This window comes from Oryzias melastigma, linkage group LG4 (assembly GCF_002922805.2).
Source record: "Oryzias melastigma strain HK-1 linkage group LG4, ASM292280v2, whole genome shotgun sequence".
Lineage (NCBI taxonomy): Eukaryota > Metazoa > Chordata > Actinopteri > Beloniformes > Adrianichthyidae > Oryzias > Oryzias melastigma.
Genome location: NC_050515.1, coordinates 23,590,194 through 23,608,137, shown reverse-complemented (window position 1 = coordinate 23,608,137; position 17,944 = coordinate 23,590,194). Strand labels below are relative to the sequence as shown.

General features: G+C 38.0%; 3 protein-coding genes and 1 long non-coding RNA gene across 4 annotated transcripts; all 4 read right to left on the bottom strand.

The window, feature by feature from the left end:
• Window positions 1–132: 132 nt before the first annotated feature.
• LOC118598695 lies at window positions 133–1,157 on the bottom strand. Its single transcript, XR_004947796.1, has 2 exons — window positions 999–1,157; window positions 133–610 (listed from the first exon to the last, which is right to left on the bottom strand). It is a non-coding gene; the product is annotated as an uncharacterized LOC118598695 (long non-coding RNA).
• A 106-nt stretch (window positions 1,158–1,263) lies between these two features.
• Window positions 1,264–5,963, bottom strand: dr1 (down-regulator of transcription 1). Its single transcript, XM_024279145.2, has 3 exons — window positions 5,145–5,963; window positions 4,848–5,011; window positions 1,264–2,456 (listed from the first exon to the last, which is right to left on the bottom strand). Exons 1-3 carry the CDS (start codon window positions 5,362–5,364, stop codon window positions 2,310–2,312), a joined length of 531 nt encoding a protein of 176 aa, XP_024134913.1. The 5' UTR covers window positions 5,365–5,963; the 3' UTR covers window positions 1,264–2,309.
• Window positions 5,964–7,100: 1,137 nt separating this feature from the next.
• On the bottom strand, window positions 7,101–10,916 carry zgc:109982 (uncharacterized protein LOC553564 homolog). The gene is made up of 6 exons (XM_024279140.2): window positions 10,685–10,916; window positions 9,132–9,293; window positions 8,798–8,977; window positions 8,636–8,729; window positions 7,596–7,779; window positions 7,101–7,490 (listed from the first exon to the last, which is right to left on the bottom strand). Exons 1-6 carry the CDS (start codon window positions 10,779–10,781, stop codon window positions 7,254–7,256), a joined length of 954 nt encoding a protein of 317 aa, XP_024134908.1. The 5' UTR covers window positions 10,782–10,916; the 3' UTR covers window positions 7,101–7,253.
• A 1,432-nt stretch (window positions 10,917–12,348) lies between these two features.
• On the bottom strand, window positions 12,349–14,482 carry si:ch73-389b16.1. Its single transcript, XM_036211627.1, has 2 exons — window positions 14,088–14,482; window positions 12,349–14,000 (listed from the first exon to the last, which is right to left on the bottom strand). The coding sequence occupies exons 1-2, from the start codon at window positions 14,266–14,268 to the stop codon at window positions 13,783–13,785; spliced, it is 399 nt and encodes a 132-aa protein (XP_036067520.1). The 5' UTR covers window positions 14,269–14,482; the 3' UTR covers window positions 12,349–13,782.
• Between the last annotated feature and the right edge of the window lie 3,462 nt (window positions 14,483–17,944).

The window sequence follows — 17,944 nt, the reverse complement described above, 5'->3', positions numbered from 1 at the left end:
AACCAGTGTTACTCCGAGATAAATACCCAGTACTGCACAGTGCAGATGAAGTTTTCCAGTTTCCTTGTATTTCTTGCAAGATAATCAAGTGTAAATTAAATATCTGTACAAACAAATACGTAAACAAAGATATAAGATGATGCTAGTCTTATTAAAGGTGCAATTACAAAATAACTGAAAAAATATCAGCAGCACAAGAACATCCTGTGAAGGTCTCAACAGCAGAGTAAACAGCTTTCATTTACTCTACAGTTAATGTCACAGTAGTAAAATGTTATTCTGTTAGAAGGGGTCAAGTTTAAGGATAAAATATTTTTTCACTTTCATTGACTTTAGAAAAAGGATGCTGGGAACAAGTGATCCATGACAAAAATGTAAAAAAAAAAAAAAAAAAGCGTATCTTTATATTGCAGTTTACTACCTCCTTAGAAAGGCCAAAGCGCTTTACGGTCAGTCTTGAGCACACACATATATTCACACATAGATGGCGCCAACCTATAACCACCAGAAGCAGTTTGGGGTTTAGTGTCTTGACCAAGGACACTTCAAACACATGAGCAGAACAGGAAGCGAACCAGAGATCTTCCAATCAGAGGTCGATCTGCTCTACCTCTGCACATTAAGTTTCCATCCATCCATCCATTTTCTTGACCGCTGCTTCCCTTACGGGGTCGCGGGGTGCCGGAGCCTATCCCGGCTACTGAAGGGCGAAGGCGGGGTACACCCTGGACAGGTCGCCAGTCCGTGGCAGGGCCTCAACCACACACACATTCACTCTCACATTCACATCCACACCTGGGGGCAATTCAGAGTCACCAATTAACCTATGAAGCATGTTTTTGGACGGTGGGAGGAAGCCGGAGTCCCCGGTGAAAACCCACGCATGCACAGGGAGAACATGCAAACTCCACACAGAAAGGTCCCAGCCGGGAGTCGAACCGGGGCCTTCTCGCTGTGAGGCAAGAGCGCTAACCACTGCGCCACCGTGCAGCCCACACATTAAGTTTCCACAAAATATATTGTACTCCGAAGTAAGATAAGACCTCATTAATGAACAGTAGTTTCATTTAGTCCATGCTTCAAAGTTATTTATAATCCCAGTTCTGCCCCTTCTAGTTAATAGATATAAATGTATTTTCTTTTCTGATGCATCAAAATGTTTTTTTCCTAGGAAGCACAAAGCAGAATGTACTTTCCTTTCTTATAGAAAGATCATAGAAAAAGATTCCATAAGAACGTAAGCAAGCAGGACAATAGATCTTAAAAGATTAAAAAAAAAGTCTATAAAAATTATTTTATTGTTGAAAGAATACAATTTTGTAGAACAGACAGTAAATGCATATCACAATAAGGTAGTTTGATTTTCCAAGAAGGATGTCCCAAATTCCTGTGGAGATATTTGATGTAAATAAACTAGAACGGAAACAACAATGTAAGCCTGAATACCAGAATGTCTCACAAAGATTCAAGTTTATTATCTTTGACATTGTTTTAGATGATTTTGACTAAGCAGCACCTACATCTGAAAAAAAGAAAACTACAAACGTTAAATCCCCTATCTTTGGTTCTATGAGACAAAAATGTCTAGGTGCTGCTAATTATCAATACTGTGGGTGTTTTAAGGAAATGAAGTGCCTGGATAATCTAAAATTAAAACAAAAATGCCTTTTAAGTTCTCTACATAGCACACATGTGCAGAGCGTCCTGCCGTTAGCCTATGCTCTAAATCTAACCCTACACAGTGCAGAGGCAGACGCTGATGCACAGGTACCCACACAAATGCTGCAGGAATTCACTTTTTCACAAATAAACCGAGAAGGGAGTAAGACGCTACAAACAGAAACCAGATGCTTGGGGATTCTTTAGATTCTGAACACGTTTGAGTTCTAAGGAGGACTTGAACGGATCTTCTGACGCAGTACTTGAAAGAGCAAAGACTTGCTGCGAATTTTTCTATATCAGACACACAATGTCTGCTCTTTAAACGTGCCCTCAACACGTCAAGAAAGCTATAAATTATTAACAATGAACGCAAAAGTGAAAAAAAAAAAAAACAAGGGAATATGAATTTAATGAAAAACTTCTAACAGCCTTTTCCGTTTTTACCATTTTCAGGTAACATGGTAAAAACACTTTGGGATTTGCATGTGGGGCTGTTCCTCCCCCTCGCATCCCTTTCTTCAGCCTTCCAAATCTCCTCTTTCAAGTACACAAACATGTTTCCAGTCCCTGTTCATGGCAAAACTGAGATTTGTGTACCAAGACTTTCCCCGACATTAAATTCAAACACAATAAACGGAGTCGCGGGGTCACATTTCGTCCTCTTCGTCTTCATCCTGAGAAGAGCCAGCCTGCTGGGCAACGCTTGCAGAAGCTGCTGCCATCTGTGCCTGCTGAGCAGCCTGCTGCATCTGCAGCCACTCCTGCTGTTCAAGCTCCGCCTGCTGCTGCCGCGCCTGCAAGGAAGACACATTCCATCACCACTGCTGGACAGAATGTGTCACTTCAGGTTTACACATTCAAACTTAAGGCTTAGTAAGCTTAGTAAGTCCAGTTATTGCCTAGTTTATGGCTATTTTTTTAAATAAAAACTGTATGTGTACCTTCTCAAAAAGTTTTAGTTTGCAAACTTAGAAAATAGCCAAAAGCAAATATCTGGTTGTCTTCTGAAAGAAACAAAATATATTTATTTTTCAATAAAGATCCACTAATAATAAAGTCATGGGATTTTTCTTGTTCTTGTAGCATTGTTCTACCTTACACTCCCTTACAACACCAACCTAACATTAGCGGTGCAAAATGGTGAGCAATATTGGAGCCATCCAGCCATACAGTTTTGAGTCAGATACCAGCTCAGACGAGGAAAACATGGATCTCTTTGTTGACAAGTGGATGTAATAGAATGGCGTGCAGCTTTGAGCCTGTTGCTCCAATTGTAGCTTTTTACAACTTTTTTTTGTCTGCGCATGTATGAATTTATGACACAAGCTTAACGTGACATTTAAACTAAAATTTGGTATTAAAAATGTAGGATTTGAAAAAACAAGATTTGCATTTTAAACCACAAATTACATTGAATAAAACTAATATATATTTCAAATCAAACTTATTTTGCATTTTTTTTGTCCATTACTTTTTTACGCCTTTTTAACACTATTTTACTTGTAACCATGTCCATATTCTCTCTGTTCATTTACTTTCAATAACATCACATCTGTGGACAATTCATAGCCATCTAAAGCTCCGCCCCTTTGAGCGTTGGAACAGTGTCAGCTCTAGGGCACTGAAAGTAAAAGAATCCAGAGAAAACTGACTTAAATAAATAAATAACGTAAAAAAAACTAATAATAATAAAAGCATAAAAATTAGAACATTCAATTGACAAAAGAAAAAAGGCAACTAAAAGTTTAACTAAATAGGTATATTTATTTTATTAAATGTAATTTGTGGTTAAAAATGTAAATCTCATCATTGTTTTCCTAAATCTTTCATTTTTTAATACCAAACGTTAAATGTAATGCCATGTTAAGCTGATGTCATAAAGCTATTCTCCTGACTCACAACTATTTGAATGTGTAATATTAAGATTAATTTTCTTAATATATGAACTAATTTCGACAGAAAAGTGGGACAAAAACATGTTAAAAAATACATTTTCATTGGTGCAGGTCTTTAAAAAAGAAAACATTTTCCAAAACCACACCATGGTCTGTCAATTAAAGCTGAAAAGGCCACATTATTAACTTTCCAGGAATGAGCAGAGATTCTTTTATTTTAGAAAAATCTGCAAAAGTTAATGAGGAAGTTACATTCAGGTTAATTTAATGTTTATGCTAATATGACATTTAAAATTGTTTTGAGCATAGATGTTTTCATTTGTATAATTTTTAGGTTTTTTTTTTCACTATCTCAGATTCTTCATCTATGTGCTCAGTTAAGTAGTTTTTTTTAAGTTTCACTCCAACCATATTTTTTCTATTGTAAACATGTTTCCAGTGTTAATTTTAACTAAGATTTTGCAGTTTTTAGCCAAAATCAAAAAGCCTTCATCGTTTATTAAGACATTTTATGCACAGCAGGAGTAGCTCATTAGAAATACAATTCTGGTTTGTGGGCAGAACTGTTAACTCAGAGTAACCGCCTCCTCCTTGTTCCTGAGAGCTCTGATTGCTCACACAAGAGCTTATAACCCCAAGCTGACTTAAGCGGCGCAAAAATAATGGCGAGCAATGTTGGATCAATGTAGTTGTACAGTTTTGAGCCTGAAACGCAATTTGCTACAGCATGAGTGTTGAACGCTCATCATGTCTCGCAAACCTAGGCGTGAGCGGGCCAGGGTCCGCGCAGGTGGAGAGGAGACTTTGGCACGCCCATTTCAGTAGCTGTGTCAACAGTCCAAGCATTTAAGCATCTGGTTTTCATCTGCTCCTGATTTGAATTAAGAAGTACTCAAAAATACTGTTTTTTATCATAAATTCTCTAATAGAAGTAATCTATTGTGAAAAAAACGCTACAAGAACATGCTTAAAACACAAATAACACCATTTTAATTGGAGTGGGTCTGTAAAATTCCAACTTTGCTTGATTTCAATTTAAAGGACAAGCCTTTATTATATATTCTATATAGATTAATTTTTATGCCACTTTAGTACAGCTGTCTTTACTGAAAAATGCCAAACTAACACTTCCAAACCCATCTGTAGCAAAAACAAAAAGTACAAGTTGTCCCCTGCTACATCCTTAACACAACAACCTGTCTTCCTCCTGCCTGTAGGTTATTTCCTGTTTATGTCTGCATTTGTGAATGTTCAAACCATATGTGAAAATGTATTTTACTGAGATCAGACCTTGGCAAATAACTCCTGTTGCTGCCTCAGGAGTTCCTCCTCCGGAATGCCCAGGTTTTCCAGTCTAGAGCTGGCCTTCCTCCTCTTCAGAGCAACCGTTTTGCATTCCTGCAGGACGTCTTTCACCTCTGTGATGTACGATCCGAAACCAAGGCTCTCGAGGGCTGCGGTGCAGAAACAAGAGGTTGAAATGACACATGTCACTTTCTGTGATGTGTAGCTTGCACCCACCCTCCATTTGCATAAGCATCCCCCCTCCATTCACGAGCAATATTTACAGAGGTGGTGAATACCAACCGTTGATGACATGCTCTGGAGATATGGTCTTCTTGTCGGATTTGTTGCAGATCTCATTTGCCTCTGATGAAATAAGATGGATGAACTCTGTACAGCAGTTGACTACAAGCTCCCTGGCATCGTTGGCCACCCGGACGTTTGGCAACGTTTCTTTGATCATTTTGTTGATAGCTGCTCTGGGTATGGTGAGGTCGTCGTCATTCCCAGACGAGGAAGCCATTGTGGTAAAAAGAGAAGGAAAGGAAAAGAACAGTGCAATTCCGCTTCTTCGAGAATATTTATCAAGCGTCCACTGTCTTTTCTATGTCCATGTTAAAGCAGACCGATGTAGTTACAGAAAATATCGATGTAAATTTCACCAAGCGAGCTCCTCGAAGTTAGCCGACTAGCTAGCTTACCAACCAAATGTCTAACAATGGGCGGCTTCTGTTGAGAGTCGTTCCTGAGTCGGATTTATTGGGTAAATAAATGTCCAAGAGTGTTCAATAACCTACAGGGGGATTAAAATAAGAAAAAGAACAATCATATCCTTATATCCGTTGTCTCCGGCGAAACCGAAACGCAGCACACAAGAGCAATGAAAGCGGAGAGCATGGCTAAAGCTAGGCTAACAATTAAGCGCCGATGCAGCGGAGCTGTTTGTTTTTCGTCGCACAAGAATTATTGTCAGCTCTACTTGTAATAATATCAGTATTTATATGTGATTCCAGAATATGATCAAAATTGTATATCAAATGTTTTGCTTAGGTTATAAATTTGGGATACTGTACTGTACAAGCATTAGCTTAAATTTGTCCGGTTATGACGTCAGATAAAGGGCGTATTTCATTGGCTCTCTGTGTTAGTTACATGCATTTCCGGCGCCCACCAAACTGGAGTCGGGTGGCTCAACAAATGTTTAGAAAAGGTTCCGCCAAAGTTAGATTTTTTTATTATTATTATTATCATTATTCTTTTTTAAAAATCAAACAAGAATTCTCTGGTTTTCATAAGATTGCTTACTTTTGAAAATATCGTATTTATTTATACTCATTGAAAGAACAAGTATTTAGTTAAAAAATGTTGTTTTTAGTAGTAGTAGTAATTTATATTTAAGCAAATATATTCTATTTTTTTAAATATAACGTCTAATTTTACTGTGATGTTTTTCTTGTGCTTTATTTATTGTTGCCATATGCAAAATAAGGAAATAGAACCTCATTTGTTTTGTGATTGTTGGTGGAGTTATTTTTTAAAACCTCAATCTAATAAAAAAATGTATTTTTTGTGTTTTGTATGTTTTTGTAGAATTTTTTTTCATGGAAGACATATATAAAGAAATGTAAAATTAAAATTGCATTTATGGTTATTTCTTTATTTAAATAATTGTGAGTCAGAAGCAGATGAAAACAATGCCATTTGAAAAAGAGCTTATTTGTGGCATAGAAAATAAGATGAACAGGGCAAAAATCTCCCGGCTTCGCCCCATTCTTATGTACCCAATTGAAGATGACTAGATCCAAATTTTTCTTCGTTTACCACATCCGAGCTGGCTTCTAGCTCAAAACTGTACTGCAATATTGCTCAACTTTTTTGTTGCACTGGTTATTTTAAATTGAAGGTGTGAGGGGCACTAAGCTAGCAGTACAGGCTGTAAACAGAAAGCTCTCAGTTATGGGAGACAGGAAGGAACAGGACCCTGCTGGTCAGAGTCAACGGTGTTATCTACAACTCAGAGGTGAATTTCTATGAACTCTTGTTGCTCTGCAGAAATTATTTTCTAGAAAGCAACACTTTTTTGGAGGGCTAAAAACAGTATTATCAAAGTTAAAAGAGCACTGGGAATGATTTTAAAATAGATCGAAGATGATCAGAAAAGGACTTGAAGCATACTGCAAACATGATTAAAGGGAAACCAAGAATTGGCTTTAGTGTTAAATGTCCAAGCAGTTCTTTTGTATAAAAATCTACATGAACAATTCTCAAACCTCTTTTATTTAACAATTCCTTCAAGTACACAACTGCTCTCAATACAAATACTACTCATGTAAAAGGCTTTTCACAATGAAATGCCTTAAATTCAGACACACTGATGCATTTTGTTTAAAAAAAACAACAAAAACAGAACACTCAGTTGGTCTTGTCTTTCTCCAGGGTGAAACTCTTGCGACTCCTCCAGCGCAGCAGTTTGAGGAAGTTTAGGCTAGCGTTGAAGACTTTGTCATGCTCAAACACCATTTTGTAAAATGTGTCAATTGGAAGGTCACCGTTGGGGTCAGCATATTTGAGCGTAGTCATGGGGGTGTAAAGTGTGTTGGTCTGATGACGGAAAGGAGGGTTGTCCATGGTGATGATTTTTAGGGTGTGCTGGGAAGAAAACACAAAAATCAACAGTGATAAAACAAAAACAGACTTTGCTGCAGAACTCCAAAAACACAACCGACACTTGAGCATATTTGAGGGTCTGTGTACCTCTGCAATGTCGTCAGGACTTTGTCCGAGGGTTTCAAAGATTTGATTGTAGTTCTTCAAGTAGACGTTTGTGAACATATCAGCAGTTGCTTTGTCAGCTTTGCTGAGATCAATCTTCAAACCTTCTTCATAGACCTTTCGTTCAAATTCTGTCAGCACTGGGCCTGGCTCAATCAAGCTGATGCTGGAGAAGGAGCAAATATAATTACACTCTCTCACCATCCATATAATTAGTTGGCACACCTGTCCAACTGCTCATGAATGCAAATTTCTTATCAGTCAATCACATGGCAGCAACTCAATGCATTTAGAAATGTGGAAATGATCAAGATGGTCTGCTGCAGTTCAAACCAAGAATCAGAATGGAGAAGAAAGGGGATTTAAATGACTTTGGACATGTCATGGTTGTTGGCGAGCTGGTCTGAGTATTTCAGACACTGCTGATCTACAGAAAGTATCTAGTGAGTAGCAGTTCTGTTGATAGAAATGCTTTGTTGATGTCAGAGGTCAGAGGACAAGGGCCAAATTGGTTCGAACAGTAAATCAAATGACCATTTGCTATAACCTTGAAGCAGATGGGCTCCAGTAACAGAAGACCAAACTGGGTGCCACTACTGTCAGCTACAATAAGAACAAGAAACTGAGACCACAATTCACTCAGAGTCCCCCAAATTGGACGATAGAAGATTAGAAAAACATTGTCTGGTTTGATGAGTCTCCTATTCTGCTGCGACATACAGATGGTAGGGTCAGAATTTGACATCAACAAAATAAAAGCATGGATGCAAACTGGAAACTGTTTCTGTAAATGGGGAAGGGGAATTAGGAAAACCTGGTGTCTTGAAGTTTCTATACTTTGCATGATTAGCAACATTTGCCCAGACAAAAGTTGATATTCCTCTATTAGTGACAGAAAACCCAACAATGGTAACTGAAAATTAACCAAAGAACCCAACACAACCTCCATAGATTACAGGTGAACCCAAAGTACATCAACCAACGGTTACAGACAAATTTGTCCATGTGTTTGAGTGTCTTACTTGAGATTAAATCTCAAGGCTTGTATTGCCAGGCTCTCACAAAATCCTTCCACTGCAAACTTGGATGCTGCATAGACGTCATTGAACAAAATCCCTGAAACGGAGAACAACGCACGTCAGACTCAGCGACGAATGTCAACAAGGAATTGCTGCCGCCCTCACCTTGAATTCCCATCACGCTGCTTATGACCACGATATGGCCTTTCTTCCTCTTTTTCATGTCGGGTAGGATTTCCTTCAACAATCGCACGAGCCCAAAGAAGTTTGTGTCCATGACCGTCTTCATCTCATCAATAGATTGACATTCAATGGGTCCGATCAGCCCCATCCCTGCATTGCTAACTTTTACCAGACACAAAAATGTGAGGGTCAGGTTCAAAACCAGAGGCAGAGAAGATACTGCATGAAAGTCAGTTATGGTGCATCCTAACATTTATGATGATACTCAAAAGCATATCTGAATGGACCTTTCAATACTAAGTTAGAGCAGACATACTGAGGATGTCCACCCTGCGTTCTGGTAGGCTGTCAACACAATCTTTGATGGAATCCTCATCACAGACGTCCAGCTTCTTGATCTCCAAGGTTCTGCCCAGTGTCCGACCAGCCGCCTCTATCAGCGGCTCGGCCTTGTTCAGGTTCCTCATGGTTGCATAGACTGCAAGAGAGAAAATTGAGGAAGGAGCAGTGTTTTACTTTTTAGTTACTGTGCCACAAACAAACATGTTTCACACTAAGTAAAATAACTTCTGTTTGAGTTCAGAGGCTCTGGAGGCGTCTTTTGCATGGAGACAGTCATTTTCAAAGACTTTATGTGACAAAGATATTTTTGTACTCCCTTTATAAACAGTAGATGTGTCCAAAATTATCCCTAAATCCTTGCTTGGTCTGCTAAGAGGGATGTTTACCATTTTACAAGAGTTTAGTCAGAGAGATCAAACGTTATTAACCTATCCCACCTTGAAACTGGAAAGTAAGGACAATCCACACCACATAGACCAAAATTGAAATAATCATGGGTGGATGTAGCTCAGAGTGGAACAAGTTTCTCTCAGACAAAGGTTGGTTGTTCAATTCCTCAGTCACATTTCCAGTTGTCCCTTTGGACAAAACATTGATCCCTTGGTGGGGTTAGAGACTTTACCCTCAACAAGGAGTGTCAAACATGTGTCCCTCTGGCACAGTCATGAAGAGAAAAAAATCTAAGGATGTTGGGGCAAAAGGAAGTTTCTAACTCATTCCTGGGTTGAATAACAGTCATGTAACCCTTGCACTATCTTATGGGGTCCAGATGACCCCACCTTTGTTTTGATGTGTGATCCCTCCCATGACAAAGGTGGACAAAGGTGGACAGGATTTCATGTCTGCCTTGGACACCAGTGAAGATAAAAAACCCTTGAAAAAAAAGTTCAGCGTGCTGTCTTGTGGGGTCCAGATGACCCCACTTTTAATGTAAGCATTAAGGCTGCAATACACAATACCGTCACTGGGGGAGCAAAGAGAAAAAAAAGAAAAAAAAAACGGTTGACCATTGGTTATTCTACTATTATGTTACTGATCCGGTCCACTTGAGATCAGATGGGTTGAATGTGGCCCCCAAACCAAAATGAGATTACTATGACATTACTATGATGCTGAGGTTGGAACTGTTATAAATTAATGCAGAGACATTAAAGGGACAACATTTAACACATGCAGCTGCAAATTATTCTGTATTGAGTACCATATTAAGAACATTGTTTATTTACGTGGCAATTTTGCAAAAAAAGAAAAAAAGAAAGAAAAGAAAACAGCTCAAGTGGGTTGGTTAAGACACCTTTTATTCTCAGCTTTTAACTTTACAAACTTACAAAACTAAATACCCAAATTTAGGTGGTTCTGCCTCTTTTTAAAAAAACATTAATTCGTTAAACCATTGAATTGTTATTTTCAACGTTGTGTTGATGTTCATTTGTTGGTCATTGCTTTAGCCTAATTCTTGTACAAATGGTAAAATAAAAACAGTTTCACAAACAAAACTAGGTTCACACTGAATCATTTAAAGCTTACCCATGAACCTTTTCTTTTCATCTTTTGCAATGCGGGCAGCCAGAGAGAGCCCAATCCCAGAGGAGCAGCCAGTTATGAGGACCACCTTCTGGTTCATTTTTCGCTCTTTTGCTGTTTGTCTTGCAGCTGCACCAGGCAGGAATGGAGGAGAACAAAAGAATGGACGTGGAGGCAATCTTAAAGACCTTTCTATAATCCTCAGGCCTGCAACTCAGCAGAAGCCTCACGCACCTGCCCTGAAGATTACCGTGAAGTGTGGTATACACATAGTGCTGCTGATCAAGGGAGATTAAAGCCAATGAGAACTAGTTTAGTGTTGCAGCAAACTGAAGATGTAGAAAATATCAGATTTCGTGGCAGAAGTGCAAGCTTAGAAAATGATATTTTGTTAAACTTGTGTGTGAGTTCAAAAACTGTAATGATGGAAGTATCTAAACAAAAACAGAAACGTCTTATAATTAATTTTACAAGTAATTATAAAACCTGTGTGTGAAAATATCTTTAAACAAAAACACTGATTGTCTTATAGAGCAGGTGTTACCATCAGCAGCAAGGAGATTGGAGAGAGGACCTCCTTCACGTGTCTCAGACTGCAGGTGGGTGAAAAACTGAACTGTTCATGCCTGAAAAACACAGTACTTCCTGAGGAGGCTAATATCTTTGAAAATTGTGTGAAAATGCTGGAGATGTTCTGTCAGGCTGCACTGGCTAGACTGAAGTGATGTGTTGGAGGGAGAAGGTTGGGTGTTGCATTCTGGGGTGAGAGCAGGATGATGGGATGAAAGTGATGGAAAGGAGGTGATACCTGGTGATGAAGCAGAGGAGGTCCTCATGGAGAGGAGGCTCTCTCTCAACTTTTCCCAAGGCTGCACATTGAATGAGAGGAGGTTAGTGTTTTTTACAGTTTCATTTTGTGCATCACAGAGGAAATTGTAATATAGATTGTCTCTGTCACAGAGCAGCTGATGATGAACAACTGTGTTTACCTGTGCTTGTTACTCATATTCTTACTCATTGTTAAATCAGATTTAATGCTCCAGCTGGTTCAGAGATAGAGGAGATATTTAAAGTGCTTCAAGGTGACCTGACCCACTAGAACTGAATCTTCTCTGAAGGCAGTGTTGAGTCTTCATTTTAAGTTCTCCTGGTCTTTACTATGTACCACTGACAGCACAAGTTAGGGCAAATGTTTTAAGATGCACTAACTTTTTAATGCACTAAATTTTTAAGTATTTTCTGTTAAATGCAGACCTCACTTGTGCCAGTTAGGTCTTTTTAAGACTAATCTCAGTCATTTACACCTTTGCAACTAATTTTATTTTAGTGTTAAAAACCGTTTGCACTTAATGAACAATCCTGTTTCTGTTTCTCACACAGAAGTGACTTCCAGTAACTCCTCCCCTGATGCAGAGTCTTTTCTGATTGGCTAACTTGACTATTCGAACCAAAGCCAAAATATGTTGAGGTGATGGGTGCCTTTTAAAAGGATTACTGCATGCAATGAGAACAGAAATCATAATCCACAGAAACACAGAAAAGTAACTAATTCTTCCTCCTTAAAAAGTGAGTAAAGTCTGAAATGTTCATCATAGATTCACTTCAACTGTGAGAGACATAGTGTAAAAAAGGATCAGAGAAATCACATTGTATGAATTTAAAATAATTTATTTGCATAATGGTGCAGAAAATAAGTATTGAGTTCCTACAAACAAGCACAAATTCTGTTCCTCTTCTTTATTTGTCACCTGTATCAATGGCACCCATATGTACTGTTTTTGTGACAAAATCCACCTGTTCACACCTTTAAACACTCAGACTGGAACCTCTCCACTAAGACCAAAGAGCTGTCGAAGGACACCAGAGACAAAATTGTTCACCTGAACAAGACCAGAATAAACCAATTTACAACAAGTGAGTAGCTTGGAGAGAAGAGATCAACTGTTGGATTAATTAGAAAATTGAAGAAATACAAGAAAATCTCCCTCCACCTGGAGCTCCATGCAAAATCCCACCTGTTGGGGTTAAAGGATGATGAGAACAACTGAGGAACAACCCAGAACTAAATGAGGGAACTGATCCATGACCTGAAGAGAGCTGGGACCAGTTAGTTTAGATTCAATTCAAGATGTTATCAGTTGTTTTCAAAGCTCTAGGTGGTTTTAGCTCTATTATATTTATCCGTTTTTGCATCTATGTGCTCCGGGGAAATTGGCTTCTTTTGAAGTTTCCGACCTCCAGACTTGAATCCTGAGGTGATGGAACTTTTTAAATTCCTGCTCCCGCATTATGGAAAGATCTCCCTCTCATTGTTAGAGTTGATCCAACTCTTCTGAATTTTTAGTCTACAATTAAAACCCACTTTTTTACTGGCTTTTAGAGGCAGTTTAGGTTTCCATTGATTTATCTTTTTTATTAAATAGTTAAAAAAATTCAATACTTATTCAATACTGTTGCATTTTAGAATAGAATAGAATAGAATAGGATAGAAAAGAATAGCACTTTATTGATCCAACAATGTGAAAATTACCTGAGGAAATTATTATTTAATTATTTTGTTTTGACAACAACCTAAACTTCTTTGAAAAAAGGAAAAAAAAAATTTCCTTCAACCTTTCAGACTTTGTTTTTAGCCAAATACACAATACCTTTTCTGTCTCTCTATAAACTCCCAGTTTTAATATTTCTGACGTGTTGCCATTACAGATAAAACTACTCTTATAAACGCATCAAACCAAAATAATTGAAGAAATATTCCTGAGCGTTCACACGCAGTCACAACGCGGTTTACGATGGTGTTTCATAACCAGAATCCACAGATCTTTATCACAGAGCTCACAGTTCTCCACAGCTGAAAGTTCCAACATTTGTCCAAATTTATTGTGTTTCTGACACAATCCAGCAATTACCTTTGAACAATATTTAAGATACTCAAAAAAAAGCTCATATGCATGAAGACATGCTGGAGAATCTGCAACATTTTTGCTTGTAGTCATCAAAAATCCCAAAGTAGAAGGTTGTTTTCTTGCTCAGAGGCTGGGGGGGGGGGTCTTCTGTCACACTTCTGTGGACTTGCAGGCATTAGGTGTGTTGAAGGCGGTTCATCTGAGCCCTGCTGCTAGCTTCTCCATTGCAGCTTTACGTTCTTCTGCTTTCTGCTGCGAACGCCTCAGGACGTTCCTCAGCTCCTGCAGGTGGTCCAGAGTGCCCACCAGCTCTCCCTTCACCGTTTTCATCTGGCTCTCCAGCATCTGCGTGTGGTGAAGAGAGTTTCTCCTGTAGCGCCTGCTGGACCTCACCTTTTCCTCCAGGTCCTCCACTGCAGCGACCCAAGAGAAAATGTGAACAAGACACTCATGCAACACAAAAACAAATGTTTTATGTGTATGGAAAAGTTGGGACCAACCTAAATTCTCCTGGAAGCCCATACTGTCTGAACCAGACTCAGTCTTCTTATCCATCAGGCTCTTGGTCTGCTGCAGCATTTTCTCCATCTTGGCGAGCTCAGTCGCCTTTGTGTCACTGTCCCGGCGGATTTTCAACAGTTCCTGCTCCTGCTGCGTCAGCTCACTGTGACACTTACTCATGTCTGATGCTGTGAATCCAGAGAGCCTGAAACCTGTTCCCCGGTCAGCAGATGTCTTGCTGTGCTCGAACCAGCAGCCTGAGTGAACACAAGGGGAGCTCCGCTCAGAATAACCCAGAGATCTATAATTGTTCCACACTCGAAGCCTCCCCGCAGCACAGACCTCTCTTTCTACTGCAAAAGCACATGAAACACTGATTTGTTTTGCAACCCAGCGTGCTTCTTGAGATGCTTGGCTTTTTATAAGCCATAACCGCAGCACATGGCTGGAAGTCATTTGGACACAACCGTCTCTCAGTACAAACCATTATACTTCTACAGTCATGAGACTGGCCCTACAAAGCCCTGAAGAGACAGATCCTATTCTCACTTGCTCAGTCCTAACAAGGCTTTTAGTAACAGCGAAAAGTCAGGACATCAAGCAACTAGAATCTATAGGAAAAAAATGAACAAAACAAAAGCAATAGTGCTTGACAAATCTGCCATCCGTGAAATATTGTAGTCAGATTAACAATTTCAGGCTGTTTCTTGGAATCTCCTGGTTTTATTTGTGTTTGGTTGGAACAAAATGTACACTTCAGTCTATTTATGACACTCCCACTGATTTGATGGAGCTTTAAGGAAAAACCTTGTGGCGTTTTGAACACTTTGATGCATCCAGTGGCTGTGCTGTAATTTATGAAACAATATTTTAAATTGTAAACTTTGAGAAAGAAGACGTACAAACTTGTGACAATAAGAAATTACCCCCAAAATGTTTCTCATTAAGAGAGAAGTTATGGAATCATAATAAAGTATCTTGCTTCTCTTTAATTGGATTTTGTGCTTTAAATCTTCAAAATATGAGCTTCCTTATAAGCAACTTGAATTATAAAAGTATTCCTTTTCTACCAGTAGAGTTGGTGGTTCAACTCTTACCTGTCTCTGTCACAATTACCTCTGATGGAAGGTTGGCGCCAGTGGAGCCGCCACCAGTGTGTGAATGTGTGTGTGACTGTAACGTGATTTGAGGCTTCAATGAATGTAGAAAAGCGCTATGCAAGTATACGGCAATTACATGTTTCTTTGGGTAAGACACAATCCTCAGTTCCCTCCAGTGTTTTACAAAAACAGCCCCCAGGAACTAAGAACAAAAAATCTTAAATTTAAAAACTTTTCTTCAAATAAGCAAAATTTAAAAAAAAAAATATCTAGCAATGAGTTAAGAAAAATGATCTTACAAAGAATTCTTATTTTAAGAAAAAAATTCTAGTTGACACATTTTCTCAAACTAAGATCTAAGATCACCAAGATCATTTTAAGACTTTCTTGATATTATTTATTTTCTTGCAGTACAGAATTCTTGACACATCTTTTTCCTTTTTTAAGAATTGGCTGAAGGTTAACCACATCAAGAGATGTGTGTTGTTGGACTAAAACATAATAACCTTTTTTTTTCTTTTCTTTTTTTTTACAGCATTTCAATCAATTCCTGAATAAATTCATAATGAATATTTTTTAAAAAAATATAAAGAACAAAACAGTCCAAAAGGCTGTAAATGTCAGGTTTGAATGTGAGGATTGTGGACTTTGGTTTGGTTTTTGTCCGTTTTGTTATGGGTTCTGGTCGTTCAGTCCCATCAGTTTCACGTTTGTCATGATTCAGCCGTCTTCATTTCACTTCATTACCCTCAGTTTTAGTGTCTGGTTTTCAGTTCTTCCTTAAAGGTCATCGACTCTCCTCCGTTCATCACCCGTTATGTTTCACCACAGTTTTATAATTTTTTGGTTAATTTTTTTAAATATTCCGTTTCTGTCACCAGCGCCTGATCTCCTGGATTTGGGTCCGATGCTACCTATTCCTGAATGTTTGAAGCTGTTCATTCAAAGACATTTTGTTATTTTGCTTAAAATAAAAAAGTGTCAGTTAAGAAAAAGGTTTCCTGTTAAAAAGTATTTTCATTTATAGCTTTAAATGCCAAATAAATAATATATATTTTTATCCACAAAAGTATTGGATTGTATCGTATCACCATAGTTAGTATCAATATGTATCAATTTATGCAACATTCATTAACATGTGTATTGAATCCTGTGAGAGGAAAACATACACATCACTACTGATTATGAATCCTATTTTGCATCCTCTTGATTACAGTTTTTTGTTGTTTTCTATTATTTATAATTTACATCTTTCTTAAAGATATGTTTCAACATTACTATCATAATCTGTTCATTTAGCTTGGTTTGGCTCTAAATGTTTTGGTTTTGTGATATTCAAACCTCCAATTCATAACCAGTCAGAGGTCCTGAATCTAAAGAGCAGAAACACCATAATATAACAAAAACAGGTCAGATTCACTTTATTAGTGTCCATTACAGAACTGGAACCACAAACAAACCGACGCTGACTGTGTCGGGGAAGCATACCACCGGGGATTTAGTTTTGGTTGACTAAAGCGCTGCCATCAGAGACTTAAGTGGTCATGGTGATGCTCCAGTTTGGAGCTTCATATCAGTCTGTGCTATTATTAATTTGTCCATTCACCACACAGAGCATATTCTCCTCCAGGGATTTCTGTGGCTTTGTTCTTCTTCTGCACCATGACTTCTGCTTTGTCCTCCATCCTGCAGGCTGCTGGTCACATGCAGATATAAAACCCAGACCAGTTATTTTTTTCTATGGATGGCACTTTGAAAAACATGGTGTTCATTAAGTCTCTATTCAATAAATCTGACTGACCCACAGCGGAAGTTTCTGCAAAGAGTTCTGAAACAGACTTGAAGCAACACTCAACAAATTTGATCAATAATTCATTGAGAAATGTATAAAATGTAGACAGCAAGTTCGCAGCAGAGTTGAATCCGAAAAAAAATGATAGATTAAAATAACTGATGAAATATAAATGTTTCTATGCTTCAGCAGATTATTGACAGCAACTGAGTTTGGGTCAAGTAAGGAACTTGCAAATGTGAGGGATGCAAACCAAAATGCCTTTCCACTGCTTTTGGAGTACGGAAAATGTTTAATTAAATATAATTAAATTTGCTGATATTGAATTATTTTTTAAATGTTTTAATTAAGAATTTATATAGAAAAAAACGTGATTTTTTTTATTCCAAAATTTTCACTAAACCTGCAATTCACAACTTTTAACGCTAGAGGGAGCTCTTGATGAACATACATTAGTTCACGTTTTTCCTTAAACGGAATTCTTTAAGACCTGCTCTGTCTACGTTTAAGACACAACCAAGTCTATGGACACAACACTACAGTGCTGTAAATGTTTTTACAGATATATTCAGAAAGGACAATGATTTTCTTTAAAAGAAGGGTTCAATTAAAGTGGGAGGGGATTGGTTTAGTTCACGAGCAATTTAAACAATTTAAATTAACATTCTTTATTAACATTCGATTTATCTGAAATAAGGTTTGAAAATCATTGAAAGTGAGTCAGTGTTGTGTTTTACTTTTTGTATTTGAAATTTTAATTAATGTATCTTTTAAAGGTTAAAATAGTCTATTTAAATTATACAAATATAATATATTTTTTTGATAATTGAATAAATTAATTATCAATTTGGCCTGTGATCCGTTTTTCTGAGTGATCACACCAATCAACTCTCCCACTAAAGACCATTTCCTTTCTGATTCACCTCCATTTATCAGCTGCGTTCTATTTTTGATCCAGCCCTTC